Source organism: Papio anubis, chromosome 2 (assembly GCF_008728515.1).
Source record: "Papio anubis isolate 15944 chromosome 2, Panubis1.0, whole genome shotgun sequence".
Classification (NCBI taxonomy): Eukaryota; Metazoa; Chordata; class Mammalia; order Primates; family Cercopithecidae; genus Papio; species Papio anubis.
The window spans coordinates 105869489-105885454 of NC_044977.1; the positions used below are offsets into that span (position 1 = coordinate 105869489).

The following is a 15966-nucleotide window of genomic DNA, read 5'->3' on the forward strand; positions in this document are numbered from 1 at the left end:
ACCTAGGCAACACCATTCAGGACACATGCATGGGTAAGGACTTCATGTCTAAAACACCAAAAGCAATGGCAACAAAAGCCAAAATTGACAAATGGGATCTAATTAAACTAAAGAGCTTCTGCACAGCAAAACAGACTACCATCAGAGTGAATAGGCAACCTACAGAATGGGATAAAATTTTTGCAATCTATTCATCTGATAAAGGGCTAATATCCAGAATCTAAAAAGAACTCAAACAAATTTACAAGAAAAAAATAACCCCATCAAAAAGTGGGCAAAGGATATGAACAGACACTTCTCAAAAGAAGACATTTATGCAGCCAACAGACACATAAAAAAATGCTCATCATCACTAGCCATCAGAGAAATGCAAACCAAAACCACAATGAGATACCATCTCACACCAGTTAGAATGGCAATCATTAAAAAGTCAGGAAACAACAGATGCTGGAGAGGATGTGGAGAAATACGAACACTTTTACACTGTTGGTGGGACTGTAAACTAGTTCAACCATTGTGGAAGACAGTGTGGTGATTCCTCAAGGATCTAGAACTAGATATACCATTTGACCCAGCTATCCCATTACTGGGTATATACCCAAAGGATTATAAATCATGCTGCTATAAAGACACATGCACACATATGTTTATTGCAGCACTATTCACAATAGCAAAGACTTGGAATCAACCCAAATGTCCATCAGTGACAGACTGGATTAAGAAAATGTGGCACAAATACACCATGGAATACTATGCAGCCACAAAAAAGGATGAGTTCGTGTCCTTTGTAGGGGCGTGGATGCAGCTGGAAACCATCATTCTCAGCAAACTATCGCAAGAACAGAAAACCAAACACTGCATGTTCTCACTCATAGGTGGGAAATGAACAATGAGAACACTTGTACACAGGAAGGGGAACATCACACACCAGGACCTGTTGTGGGGTGGGGGCCGTGGGGAGGGATAGCATTAGGAGATATACCCAATGTAAATGACAAGTTAATGGGTGCAGCACAGCAACATGACACATGTATACATATGTAACAAACCTGCACGTTGTGCACATGTACCCTAGAACATAAATTTTAAAAAAAGAAAAGGTGTTACATACACACCGTGGAATACTATGCAGCCATAAAAAGAATGAAATCACGTCCTTTGCAGCAACATAAATGGAGCTGGAGGCCATTATCCTAAGTAAACTAATGGCAGAAACTGAAAACCAAATACCATGTGTTTTCATTTATAAGTGGGAGCTAAACATTGGGCATATGGTCATAAAAATGAGAACAATAGACACTGGGGAATATAAGAAGGAAGAAGGGGGATAAGAGTTGAATAAAAACTACACATCGGGTACTATGCTTACCACCTTGGAGACAGATTATTCATTCATACTCTAAACCTCAATACCATGTAATATATCTAGGTAACAAAGGCCAGTACCATTCTGATATCAAAACCTGGCAGAGACACAACAAAAAGTCATGTACTCTCTGATTCTAAAATAAAAGTTGGGGGGAAAAAAGAGCAAGTTAAATGAAAAACAACAAAAAAAGTCCAAATACAGGCTGCCAATCAAAAGATGAATAAAAATAAAAATTTAGGAATAAAAAAATCACAACAAAAAGACTGGTATGATCTACCTAAATAAAGGTTACACAACTATGGAAATTATAGACAGAGAAAAGAATGTGTTATAACCCTTAATTAGGTAAAACACTGTGATTAATTAAAATTAGTAGGTATGTGAAGGCGACAGTAGGAAGCAAGTATGAGTCCATGGGAATTTCCTTATTGGCATGGTATCATACATATCATAAAAATGGAAATGTATAATAATTATAAACATATACACATAATTACAATGGGAGCTAAACATTGGGAACACATGGATGTAATGATGGGAACAATAGATATGGATCAATACGAGAAGGGGAAGGAGGAAGGAGGACCAAGATATATGCAAATTTTCAACTGCAAGGGGGTTGGCACCCCATGCTTTGTGTTGTTCAAGAGTCAACTGTAATAAATCATGATTAAGTGTGATTTATCCTAGAAATACAAGGATGATTCAACATATGTCAATAAATAAATGTGATACATCACATCAACACAATGAAGAAAACCACATGATCATCTCAATCAGTGCAGAAAAAACAGTTGACAAAATTCAACATCTCTTTATGATACAATTCTCAATAAATTAGGCAGAGAAAGAACACACCTTAACATAATAAAGGCCATATATAACAAACACACAACTAACATCATACCAAATAGGAAAAAGCTGAAAGCCTTTTTTCTATGAACTTGAAAGAGACAATGATGCCCACTTTTACCACTGTTATTCAACATAGTATTGGAAATCCTAGCCAGAGCAATAAGGCAAGAGGAAGAAATAAAAGGCATCCAAATTGGAAAAGAGGAAATCAAACTGTCCTTATTTGAAAGTGACATTATCTCATATGAATTATCTCATATGAAAACCTAAAGACTCCACCAAGAAACTGTTAGAACTGATAAACAAATTCAGTGAAGTTGCTGCATTCAAAAATCAACATTCAACAATCAGTAGCATTTCTACATACCAATAACAAACTATCTGAAAAAGAATTCAAGAAAGCAATCTCATTTACATGAGCTACAAACAATAAAACAAAATACCTAGGAATACATTTAACCAAGGAGGTGAAAGACCTCTATAAGGAAAACTACAAAACTCTGATGAAAGAAACTGAATATACACAAATAAAAAGACATCCCATGCTCATGGATCAGAAGAATAAAGTTAAAATGACAATACTACCCAGTGCAATGTGTAGATTCAATGCAATCCCTATCAAAATACCAATAACATTTTTCACAGAAATAGAAAAAAAAAATCTTAAAATTCATATGGAACTACAAAAGATCCTGAATAGCCAAAGCAATCCTGAACAAAAAGGATACATCTGTAGGCATCATACTACCTGATGTCAAAATATATTACAAAGCTGTAATAACCAAAACAGCATGGTACTGGTATAAAAACAGACACATAGACCAATGGAATAGAACAGAGAACGCAGAAATAAATCCACATATTTATAGCTGACTGATTTTTCACAAAGGAGCCAATAACATACATTAGGGAAAAGACACCCTCTTCAGTAAATGGTGTTGGGTAAACTGGATATCCATATGGCAAAGAATGAAACTAGACTCTTATCTCTCACAATATACAAAACTAACTCAGCATAGATTAAAGACTTAAACGTAAAGCCCACATGCATAAAACTACTGGAAGAAAATATAAGGGAAATTCTTCAGGACATTGGTCTAGGCAAAAATTTTACAGCTAACACTTCAAAATCACAGGTAACGAAAACAAAACAAAACAAAAAAAATAGACAAGTAGCATTATGTTAAACTATAAAACTTCTGCACAGCAAGGAAATGATCCAAAGAGTGAAGAGACAACATTTACAATGAAAGATAATATTTACAAACTAGTCTTCTGACAAGGGACTAATATTTAGAATATATAAGGAACTCAAACAACTCAATAGCAAAAAAGAACTAAATAATCCAATTAAGAAGTGGGCAAAGGATATGAATAGACATTTCTCAAAAGAAGATCAACATGTCGGCCATACAAATGGCCAACAGGTTCATGAAAAATATGTTCCAACATCGCTAACCATCAAGAAAATGTAAAACAAAGTAACCATGAGATTCACATCACACTTCTTAGAACAGCAATGATAGAAAAGATCAGAGATGAGTCTTGCTGAGGATGTGGAGAAAAGGAAAGCCTTATACACGGTTGGTGAACATGTAAATTAGTACAGCCATTTTGGAAAACAACATGGGGGTTCCTGAAGAAACTAAAAACAGAACTACAATATAATTCAGCAATCCTACTACTGGGTATTTATCTAAAGGAAATATATTGTAATCAGTATATCAAAGGGACACTTGCACCCATTCACTGTAGCACTTTTTTACAATAGCCAAAATATGGAATCAACCTAAGTGTCAATCAATGGATGCATGGATAAAGAAAATGCAGTAAATATACACAATAGAATAGTATTTGGCCATAAAAAAGGATGAAATCCTGACACTTGTAGCAACAAGGATGGAAGGGGAGGTCATAATGTTATGTGAAATAAGCCATGCACAGAAAGACAAATATCGCATGTTCTGACTTATATGTGGGGAGCTAAAAAAGTTGATCTCATGGAGGAATAGAGTAGAATGGTTACCAGAAACTGGTAAGGATGGGTGGGGGGATGAGGAGAGATTGTCAATGGCTACAAGCATACAATTAGATAGAATTTTAATAAGTTCTAATGTTCAACAAAACAGTAGGGTGATTACAGTAAACAATAATGTATTGCATATTTCAAAACCGCTAGAAGACTCGAAATGTTCCCAACACAAAGAAATGATAAATGTTTGAGGTGACAGATATTCTAAGTAAACTGATTTGATCATTACACATTGTATGCATGTATCAAAATATCACATTCACCCCATGAATATGTATAATTATTTTGCATCAATTAAGAACATTCTTTAGTTTTACATAAGTTTCCTATGGGAAGCTGAGTACTATACACATATTTTTTGAGTACTATATTTTTAAAAGCAAGCATTATTTGATGCAATTTTACTATATCAACCTAGGCAGACAAAAAATATCTAGAGTTATGTTCACCAAATGATGATGACAGTTATTTCTAAGTAATGGGACGAATATATTTTAATTTTTAAAAAAAACCCATTCTGACAAAGAGCTAATATCCAGAATCTACAAAGAACTCAAACGAATTTACAAGAAAAAAACAAACCACCCCATCAACAAGTGGGCAAAGGATATGAACAGACATTTCCCAAAAGACATTTATGCAGCCAACAGACATAAAAAAATGCTCATCATCACTGGTCATCAGAGAAATGCAGATCAAAACTACAATGAGATACCATCTCACACCAGTTAGAATGGTTATCATTAAAAAATCAGGAAACAACAGGTGCTGGAGAGGATGTGGAGAAATAGGAACACTTTTACACTGTTGGTGGGACTGTAAACTAGTTCAACCATTGTGGAAGACAGTGTGGCGATTCCTCAAGGATCTAAAACTAGAAATACCATTTGACCCAGCTATCCTATTACTGGGTATATACCCCAAGGATTATAAATCATGCTGCTGTAAAGACACATGCACACGTATGTTTATTGCGGCACTATTCACAATAGCAAAGACTTGGAACCAACCCACATGTCCAACAATGACAGACTGGATTAAGAAAATGTGGCACGTATACACCATGGAATACTATACAGCCACAAAAAAGGATGAGTTCATGTCCTTTGTAGGGACATGGATGAAGGTGGAAACCATCATTCTCAGCAAACTATTTCAAGGACAAAAAACCAAACACCGCATGTTCTCACTCATAGGTGGGAATTGAACAATGAGAACACTTGGACACAGGAAGGGGAACATCACACACTGGGGTCTGTTGTGGGGTGGGGGAGGGGGAAGTGATAGCATTAGGAGATATACCTAATGTAAATGACGAGTTAATGGGTGCAGCACAGCAACATGGCACATGTATACATATGTAACAAACCTGCACGTTGTGCCCATGTACCCTAGAACTTAAAGTATAATAAAATATTTAAAAAAAACAAAAAAAAAAACAATTTTCTGCATAACTTTCTATATTTCATGATTTTTAAAAATCACAAATATGTATCATTTCACAGAAAGTTTCTTTTAATAAAGAAAAACCATCACATTTATGTAAATGGGCTTGTTATACACAATTTACATTCTGAAGACTTTTCATAATTTATGACCTTGAAAAATTCTGGACAAAAACTTAAAGGAGAAATTTACTCATCTCAGAAGAACAGAAAATATGCCATGATTTATTGTTTTTACTGTAACATGTATGGCTAAATATAGATATACAATTAACCTGTTCCCCATTTCAAAACCCAGGCATTAGAGAGAGGCCAGGCAGTGTCAAGTCAGAGACCTGAGCCGTGGAAGGGCAGGCAAGGAGTTAAGCCGTATCATGATACAACTTTACTTCTTAAAACTACTGCAGAATTTAACTATCAAATCACATCTCGCCCCCTTAGTTTCTGCTTCACTGCTGTAACTCCCACCTGCACCTGCTGCTCAGTGGTACCTCCTTCAGTTTTGTTTTCTTCTTTTGTGCCATCTGGGATCTGTGATAGCATTGGTTCCAACCCTGGCTGCACATTGGAATCATGAAGGGAGCTTTAAAACATGGTGGTGACTGGGTCTCATTGCCAGAGACTTTAATTTAATTGATCTGGGGTGCAGCTTGAGTACTGGAATTGTTCAAAGTTCCCCAGGTGACTGTAGTGTGCAACCAAGGTTGACAATGACTACACCACAGCCTTCTTTAACCTTTCTTCAGCTTTCTCTATAGCCCTTAAGGGCTTTCCTCCACTTCTTCATGCTCACTTTCACCACAGGGAATAGAGACGATGATAAAATATGACCTATCTCTGGTACAACTACATGAAATACACAAAATCTCAGTCCAAAGAGAACAGGCACATCTAGTATTCACGCACCTTAAGTATTGCAGCACATCCAAACCATGAATATAAAGCCTTTGGTGACAACAAAGAGGCCACACACTCTTTATAATAACTTTGGGAGTCTCCTACTCCTGGGAACACTAAGAAGTGATTAAAATTAACTTGAATTAAGCCCAGGTGGCTGAGAGGGCCGAAACATAACTGATTCCTAGTTTCAGACAAGTACAGGCTTTATTTTTTTTTTTTTGAGACGGAGTTTCACTCTTGTTGCCCAGGCTGGAGTGCAATGGTGCAATCTCAGCTCACCACAACCTCCGCCTCCTGGGTTTAAGCGATTCTTCTACCTCCTCAGCCTTCCAAGTAGCTGGGATTACAGGCATGCACCACCACACCCGGCTAATTTTTTGTATTTTTAGTAGAGATGGGGTTTCTCCATGTTGGTCAGGCTGGTCTTGAACTCCTGACCTCAGGTGATCCATCTGTCTCGGCCTCCCAAAGTGCTGGGATTACGGGCGTGGTCCACCATGTCTGGCCAAGTACAGGCTTTTAAATACCTAAACAGTCATTCTCCTACCTCACGTTGCTGCTGGTTCAAATTATGTGAATTTCTCTGGCAAAGAGCAATGGTCTCCACCATAGTATCTTCAACATCCTTCAATGAGGGATCCTCTTTGGTATCTAGATTTAGAAAAAGTGTAAATATCATTTCGGGATATGTTGCTGATAATCTCAGAGTTTTTGTGAAAAGTTAAACATTTTCTTCTTTATATCACCTTCATTTTCTAGTATATAATAATTAATAAAACCTGATACTAATGTTTTGTAGATTAAAAAATAGTTTATTCTGTGAAATAAGAGTTTCCCACGAAATGTTTTACATTCGTGGGACAGATAAAGCACATGATACTTAGCATTTCAATATGCTATAGAAATATGGAAAATCCCCAATCATCTGTCTAAGGATTAGTTACTAGAGAGATTCTCACTCACCTTTCTTGGTATACTATCTCTTCTTCTGCCTATTTCTTAAATGTAGACATTCCCCCCAAGATACTACTTCAGGTCTCTCTTCATTGTCTCAATGATTTCAGCGATTCGTGTTTCAACTCTTATGTCTTTGTTCGTAATTTTCAAATACACATCTCCAATCTTTATTCCATTCAAAGTCTACAGGTTGAATTTTCTAATGAACCTAAGACATTTATCTCCACATGGATGTCCTGCAAGCACTTTCAACTTTATATGTGCAAAATCCAACTTATTTTTCTCATTTCAAATCTGCTCCTTCCTCCGTTTACAAACCAAGTTAATGGAATCATCATCTTTAAGTCAACCAGTTTATAAATCTTCATCTTTGGTGCTTCCCTCTCCTTCACCCCACACATTCAGGTAACTTGCTAATTTGTGTTGATATTACTTCCGTGCTTGCATATGACCACAACTTTTACCCTGGTGGAGCTTTTCATCACCTCGTCTATGCTACTGCAGCAGTCTCTTAGTTGAACTTTTGACATCCCAATCTTGCCTCCCTCATTCTCTTTTACACTGTCACTAGGGTTCTCTTAAGCACAAGTTCAAACAGATCATTCCCTTCCATAAAAACCACCAAGGACTCCTAACTCTGAAAAATAGAATGTCAGTAAGGATCTGACACTAAGTTAACAGAGCAAAGACTTGGGCTCATCTCACCCTCCGCGTTCTGGTGTTGCCCTATTCTTTTTTACTCCCTGATTAGTAGTCAGGCACTTCCATGTTCATGTTTTCCTCAGCCTAGAAGGTCCTTCTTCTGCTTCTATCAAACTCCTATTTATCCTTCCAGTCTTTCTTCAAAGGTCTTCCACAAAACTCACTGATTTATAGGTTACAAATAGTTCCATAATTTTCCACACATTTTAGTCACTCAATGTACCTTTTATGACACACCATTCTACTGTTACTATAAGGTTTTATTTATATATCTGTCTCCTTCAGGAGACTAACGTTCTTTGTGCAGTGAGTAGGGGAATCTTGTTTTAGTAGTCTGTGTATAGCCCATAGGAAAAAAGCACGATTAGCAAATCCTCCCAAATACTTAAGCACACTATCAAAATGGAATATGAAAGTAGATGGGGCCGGTTGTGGTGGCTCACGCCTGTAATCCCAACACTTTGGGAGGTCGAAGTGGGTGGATCACCCTGAGGTCAGGAGTTTGAGACCAGCCTGGCCAAGATGGTGGAACCTTGCCTCTACTAAAAATACAAAGATTAGCTGGGTGTGGTGGTGGGTGCCTGTAATACCAGTTACTCTGGAGGCTGAGGCAGGAAGAATTACTTGAACCTGGGAGGTGGAGGTTGCAGTGAGCCAAGATTGCGCCACTGCACTCCAGCCTGGGCAACAGAGTGAGACTCCATCTCAAAAAAAAAAAAAAAGAAAGAAAGAAAAAAAGAAAGAAAGTAGATAGCAGGCATAAGACTATTTCTGGAAAATTTATTTTCACTAGAATTCAAAACACTGGCCTTTGCAGACATACCACCTGCAAATGACTGTAGGGATTTTGGGGGAATGCTCTTCTTAATTTTTCCCTCAGTCTTTCATGTATTGTCTTGAAAAGTTATTCTTGGCTGGGCGCAGTGGCTCACACCTGTAATCCCAACACTTTGGGAGGACGAGGCGGGTAGATCACCTGAGGTCAGGAGTTTGAGGCCAGCCTGGCCAACATGGTAAAACCCCATCTCTACTAAAAATACAAAGATTAGCTAGGCATGGTGACACACACCTGTAGTCCCAGCTACTCAAGAGGCTAAGGCAGGAGGATCACTTGAACCCGGGAGGCGGAGGTTGCAGTGAGCCGAGATCACGTCACTGCATTCCAGCTTGGGCGACAGAGCAAGACTTTATCTCAAAAAAAAAAAAAAAGGTGGGGCGGAGGGGTGCTGGGTGCAGTGGCTCACACCTGTAATCCCAGCACTTTGGGAGACCGAGGCAGGTGGATCACGAGGTCAGGAGTTCAAGACCAGTCTGACCAATACGGTGAAACCCTGTCTCTAGTAAAAATACAAAAATTAGCCGGACGTGGTGGCACACACCTGTAATCCCAACTACTCGGGAGGCTGAGGCAGGAAAATCACTTGAACCTGGGAGGCGGAGGTTGCAGTAAGCCAAGATTGCACCACTGCACTCTAGCCTGGGCAACAGAGATGCCATCTCCAAAAGAAAAAAAAGAAAAAAGAAAAATAAAAAAAACCAAAAAGTTATTCTTATAACACTAAATTTTTAAAATTACCACAAAATGCAACAAACATAACCAAATTGACTGAACACATACTGATAGTACAAAAATAGCAATTAAGTGTCCAGTTGAACTTTCAATATAAAAAGTCAATCAAGTGTTCACTGACATTCCAAAAAGATTTACTATAATACCTGATGATCATAAAACAACGTAGACCCTATCATCTAGGATCTTACTACAAAAATATAGGGAAGTAATCTACAGAGAATTAGGGAAACCATGTATTAGTGAAATGTGTGGACCAAGAAGTCTCTAAGACATGTGCGTTAAAGAGGATAATCTAAAAATCACCCACCAAGTGATTCCCTGATCTTCAGGAGGGCTATTTTAAAAATGTCAAGGAATATGAAAACAAACAACCCAATTAAAAAATGGGTAAAGGGCTTGAATAGACATTTCTCCAAATAAGGTAGATAAATAGCCAAAATACTCGAGAAAATCATCACTAATCATTAGAGAAATGCAAATCAAATCCATAATTAGATACTACCTCACACACATATGGATAGCTACTATAAAAAAAACAGAATATAAATGTTAGGATGTGGAGAAATTGGAAACCTTGTATACTGTTGGTGGGAATGTAAAATAAAGCAGCAACTAGGGAAAAAAGTATGGTCATTCCTCAAAAAATTAACAGAGTTAATACTTGATCCAGCAATCCCACTTCTGGTTATATACCCAAAAGAACTGAGAGCCAGGTCTTGAAGAGATACTGTACATTCATGCTCATAGTGGCATCAGTCATAACAGACAAAAAGTGGAAGTGGCCCAAGTGTCCACTGAAGGATGAATGAATAAATGAAACGTGGTCTATACATACAATGGAATTTTATTCAGCCTTAAAAAGGAAGAAAATTCTGACACATGCTACAACATTTATGAACCTTATGGTAAGCTAAATAAACAAGTCACAAAAGGACAAACACTATATAATTTCATTCATATGAGATACTTGAGTAATCAAATTCAGAAAAAGAATGGTGAAAAAAGAAAGTAAAACGGTGTTTGCCAGGGGCTAGGAGGAGAGGGGAATAGGGGAGTTGTTGCTTAATAGGTACAGATGTTCAGTTTGGGGAGATGAAAAAATTTGGAAGTGGATGGGGGTAATGATTGTATAATAACACAAATATGCTTAATACTACTGAAATGTACATTTAAAAATGGTAAATTTTATGTTAGGGTATATTTTACCATAATTTGTTTGTTTGTTTGTTTTTGAGATGGAGTTTTGCTCTGTCATAACACTGAGGCTGGACCGCCGTGGTGCAGTCTCGGCTCATTGCAACCTCTGCCTCCCAGGTTCAAGCAATTGTCCTGCCGCAGCCTCCCAAGTAACTGAGACTACAGGTGCGTGCTACCATGCCTGACTAATTTTTATATTTTTAGTAGAGACAGGGTTCACTATGCTGGCCAGGCTGATCTTGAACTCCTGATCTCAGGTGATCCGCCTGCCTCGGCCTCCTAAAGTGCTGGGATTACAGGTGTGAGCCACCACGCCACGCCACCACAATTTTTTAAAATAATTTTTCTTTGAAATATCAAGGAATATGATGAAAATTTTATATTTGCTGAGGACAAAGCCACTCAAGATACTAAACTGTCAACTTTTACTGCTTTGGGTTAAAACTATAAATTCAGTTTGGAAACACTGGTTATGTTCAACGTCCTACTAATTAGAAGCTCTGGTTTGCTGTTGTTTGGCACATTAATTTTTAGGATGTTATTATATACCTCATTTAAACATAGCGTGGTGGCTTATGTCTGCAATCTCACCACCTCTGGAGGCTGAGGTGTGCAGATCACTTGAGCCAAGAGCTTGAAACCAGCCCAGGTGATATGGCGAAACCCATCTCTACAAAAAATACAAAAATTAGCCAATGTGATGGCGTGCGCCTGTAGTCCCAGCTACCTGGGAGGGTGAGGCAGAAGGACTGCCCGAGTCTGGAAGACGGAGGTTGCAGTGAGCCAAGACTGTGCCACTGCACTCCATCCTGGGCAATAGAGCGAAAGCCTGTCTCAAAAACAAATAAAGATAACCAACAAACAGTGCCTAATTTTCTGTATATTTAACTCCATTGAAAATTAACATCACAAAGCCACAATGGTTTCTATGATTTCCTGTTATGAACTCTTTGGATCCATGTTAAAACGAATAAACAGTAATTATGCATATATGCAAGTGTAATTATTACATAATAAATGCAATTTATTACATATCTTTTAAAACATGGGGTCCATGGATGAAAAATGTTGTAATTATATTTAAGAACTTACTTTCACCTTGATGTGTTATCTCCCGAAGTTTGCTTTGTAGTCTCTAGGAGACAAAAAGAACATAGGAGTTAAAAAGGAACACTTTGTAGTTCTACCCACTCAATACTTGAATTAACATATTTTAAAGGTAACACCCTCAAAACTACAAGGTTATTAAGAACAGTCCTTTACTGTCAGTCAGAAGTAAAATCTTGTGTTTACAGACAGTGTAGCTAGCAGTATGAAAAGGGACCCAAAGATCAAGTAGCACTCATTTTGCCCACCTCTGCTTCTGTCATCCGGCCACAGTCACCACTTATATTCTTTAGGCACAGGAATGAGGATCAGGATTTATCTATGCTTTGGATAAGGGAATCCAATTAATACTGGGTGATATAGTTTGGATATCTGACTCCTCCAAATCTCATGTTGAAATGTGATTCCCAACGTTGGAAGGTGGGACTCAGTGGAAGGTGTCTGGGGTCATGGGAGTGGATCTGTCACAAATGGCTTGGTGCACCCTGCTGTGGTAATGAGCGACTTCTCCCTCTGTTAGTTTACACAAGAGCTGGATGTTTAAAAGAGCATGGCACTCCTCCCCCAACCCCATTCTTGCTCCCTCTCGTGCCATGTGACACGTCAGCTCTCCTTTACCCTCGCTTCCTGAGGTCCTCACCAGAAGCAGATGCTAGATGCTAACATAGTCTGCAGAACTGTGAGCCAAATAAACCTCTTTTCCTTAAAAATTACCCAGCCTCAAGTATTCCTTTAGAGTAACACAAAAGAGACTAATATACTGGGTTATGAGTAAAAGGGGTATAATATACTGGGTTATGAGTAAAAAGCTTATAAGCTCAAATCATCAACTACTCCCTCTCAGTTACCTCATACCATATGCAAATGATCAATAACTTCTCAAATCTTGCCCTCTTATCTCCATTGCCACTGACACACCCAGTTCAAGCTCTCAGAGACTCATACCTGTACCATTGCAATGGCCTCCCAAGTATTGTCTGCTTTGTTTTACCTCCCTCTTCTCTGTATCCTGCCTTCCATCCCCCAACAGTCACCAGAGCAGTCTTTATGAAACAAACATCAAATCAGTTTCTTGCTTAAAAACCTTTATTTGATCCCATGTGATAAGAAGATTAGTCACAACTCGTTAGTGTGTCCAACAAAATCTGTCCAAATCTGGACCTAGCCGTTGTTTCTCACCTGACCTGCCTATATGTTACACAGTGGAGCCCTAGTGAAGCTGCTGGCACTCTTTCAGCAATCCATACTTCTTCGCTTTGTATTCTTTTACGAATAATGGCCTCATTCCCCACAAAGATCTCCTGTTTCTCCTCTCATCAATGTCAAAAATACTCTTATTTATTCCTTAAAACTAGGTTCATGGTATTGTCAACAAATAAATTGCAAGAAAAAAAGAGGTATAGGAGTAATTTACAGATTAAAAGAGATTAAGAGCCTACACAAAGCCTCTGTGGATGATTCTTCCTGGCTTATTTTAGAATCATATGGCTAGAAAGAAACAAGAAGCCAATATGGAACATTTTAAAATATAAATATGATATCCCTAATCTATTCCTAGCCACATGACAACATTAAAAAACAAAACAAAACAAAACTGCTATGTCACTTCACCTATCGGGATGACTACTAATCAAGAAAACAGAAAGCAAGCGTTAGCAAGAATGCGAAGAAACTGGAACCCTTGAGTGTTGCTGGTAGGGATGTAAAGTGGCATAGCTGCTATGGAAAACAGTAGGGCAATTCCTCAAAAAATTAAAAATAGAATTGCTATTTGATCCAACAATTCTACTTCTGGGTATATATCCCAAAGAAATAAAAGCAAGAACTCAAAGGTATTTGTACACTCATGTTCACAGCAGCATTGTTCACAACAACCAAAAGGTAGAAGCAGCCCAGGTGTCCCCTGAAGGAGGAATGGGCAAACAAATTGTGGTATATACATAAAAATACTTGTCAAAAACTCATCAAATGGTACATTTATGACATTTCTTTTTACTGTTGTACATTTTACCTTTTAATAAAGTACCGCAAAGAAATATTAAACTCTAGTTAATGCTACGCATGATAAAAATATTCAGGGGTAAAATATATTACTGTCTGCAACTTGCTTTGAAACATAAGAAATTAAGATGGATTCATGAATGAATAGAGGAATAGACAGAAACATGATGAAAGAAACATAGTAAAATGTTACCTCTAACATTATTAGGAAGGCACCATGAATATCTCCTTTCTTTTCCAGTAGATAAGCAGTGACTTCATGAAGCTGATACTTCTGAGTAATCTAGGAAATAAAAAAGATAAATATTTTTTTTCCCCAATCTTGTTTGTGGAGTGGGAAGATCCCATTGAGGATGAAAAAAATTCATATGATAATAATGAATTTATACCTTATTAGTATGATACTTTACAGTATAATGTGCAAATAACTGACTTTCTAGTCATATAGTAGCTCATTTGGCAGTTCTAACTGGACCAAATTCACTCATTTTTTTCATTTATTTATTTTTAAAATGTTACACACCTGAATTAGATATACACACTGGAGAAAAGCCAGCGTATATACATACATAGTAACAATATAAACTAGAACTTGATCAAGTATAATTATTAAAAAATTGAAAATGACAATGAAAACATTACACATCAACTTGTGAAATATTAATAAAAATTAATAAACAAAATCTCTAATTAGTAAAAAAGAAGTATCCGTTAGGCTAGGGAGAAAAAAGGAAAAAGGTACAGAAAATGACGGCAAACAATAGGGAAACAATAGAGAGATTTCACAAACTCCAATGTAGCTTTTTTGAAAAGATTAACAAGTTAGAAAAAATGTTTATTAGAAGAAAAAAGACAACAAACAATAACAGTTTAACAGAACAAAGGAAAAAACATCATAGTCTCAATAAATGCAGAAAAAGCATTTGGCAAAATACAGCACCCATTCATGACAAAAACAAAACACTCTTACTCAAACTGGGGATAACATTTTCTTAATAAAAATTATCTACCAAAATCCTATGATAAATATCATACTTAATGTAAAATATTAGATATGTTCCCTTTTAAATCAGGAACAAGGTTAGCAGTCACACTATCACTGCTTCTATTCACCAGTGCCTTAGAGATCCTAGACATCTGATAAGAGAAAGAAAAAACTACAAGATTGGAATTAAAATAAAACTGCCATTAGTCTTATCGTCATAATAATCTAGAAATTGAATTTTAAAAGAATTCTGCCTGGTTGCTCCATACAAAACAATGTACAAAAATTAGTAACATTTTAATAAGCAGCAGCAATCAATAAAAAAAGGTCATCTCAAAAAATCTGCTTGTACAATATTAATAAAAACTATAAAGTAACTATGAACAAATTTAATACATGTAGGAACCTTATATAAAAGCTATAAAACCTCACCAAAGAGCAGAAAAGGCTGTTTTAAAAGGCATACATTTTCCTGAAAGAGAAGAATCAACACTTTAGAGATGTCAATTCTCTCTGAATCAGTCTATAAATTCAATGTATTCATAAATCAAAATTCCAGAGAGTTTGTTTCTTTTAAAGAAACTTGACAATGTGATCTCTAAATTAATGTGGAATACTAGGAGATGTAGGACACTAAAAATAGCCAAACCATTTTAAAGAAAAAGAATAAAGAGGGAGGATTCTTTTTCCAAATAATAAATCTATTGAAAAGCTGTATTAATTAAAATATGTGGTATGGGTATAGGGAAGGACAATCAAAGGAAGAGAATGGAACCCACAAACAGAGTCATGCATATTTGGTAGTTTAGTATATGGCAGTATGGCATTAAAAACCAGTGAGGA

General features: G+C 37.0%; 1 protein-coding gene across 5 annotated transcripts in view; it reads right to left on the bottom strand.

Moving 5' to 3' along the window:
- VPS8 (VPS8 subunit of CORVET complex) overlaps positions 1–15966 on the bottom strand; it is a 252301-nt gene that overhangs the window by 80616 nt on the left and 155719 nt on the right. For all 5 annotated transcript variants that reach the window (XM_003894741.4, XM_009201234.4, XM_021934597.2 and 2 more), the window contains 3 exons: positions 14332–14421; positions 12123–12165; positions 7149–7252 (listed from right to left, as the gene is read on the bottom strand). In XM_003894741.4, the coding sequence (XP_003894790.3) occupies positions 7149–7252; positions 12123–12165; positions 14332–14421 (237 nt within the window). The remainder of the gene's footprint in view (positions 1–7148; positions 7253–12122; positions 12166–14331; positions 14422–15966) is intronic.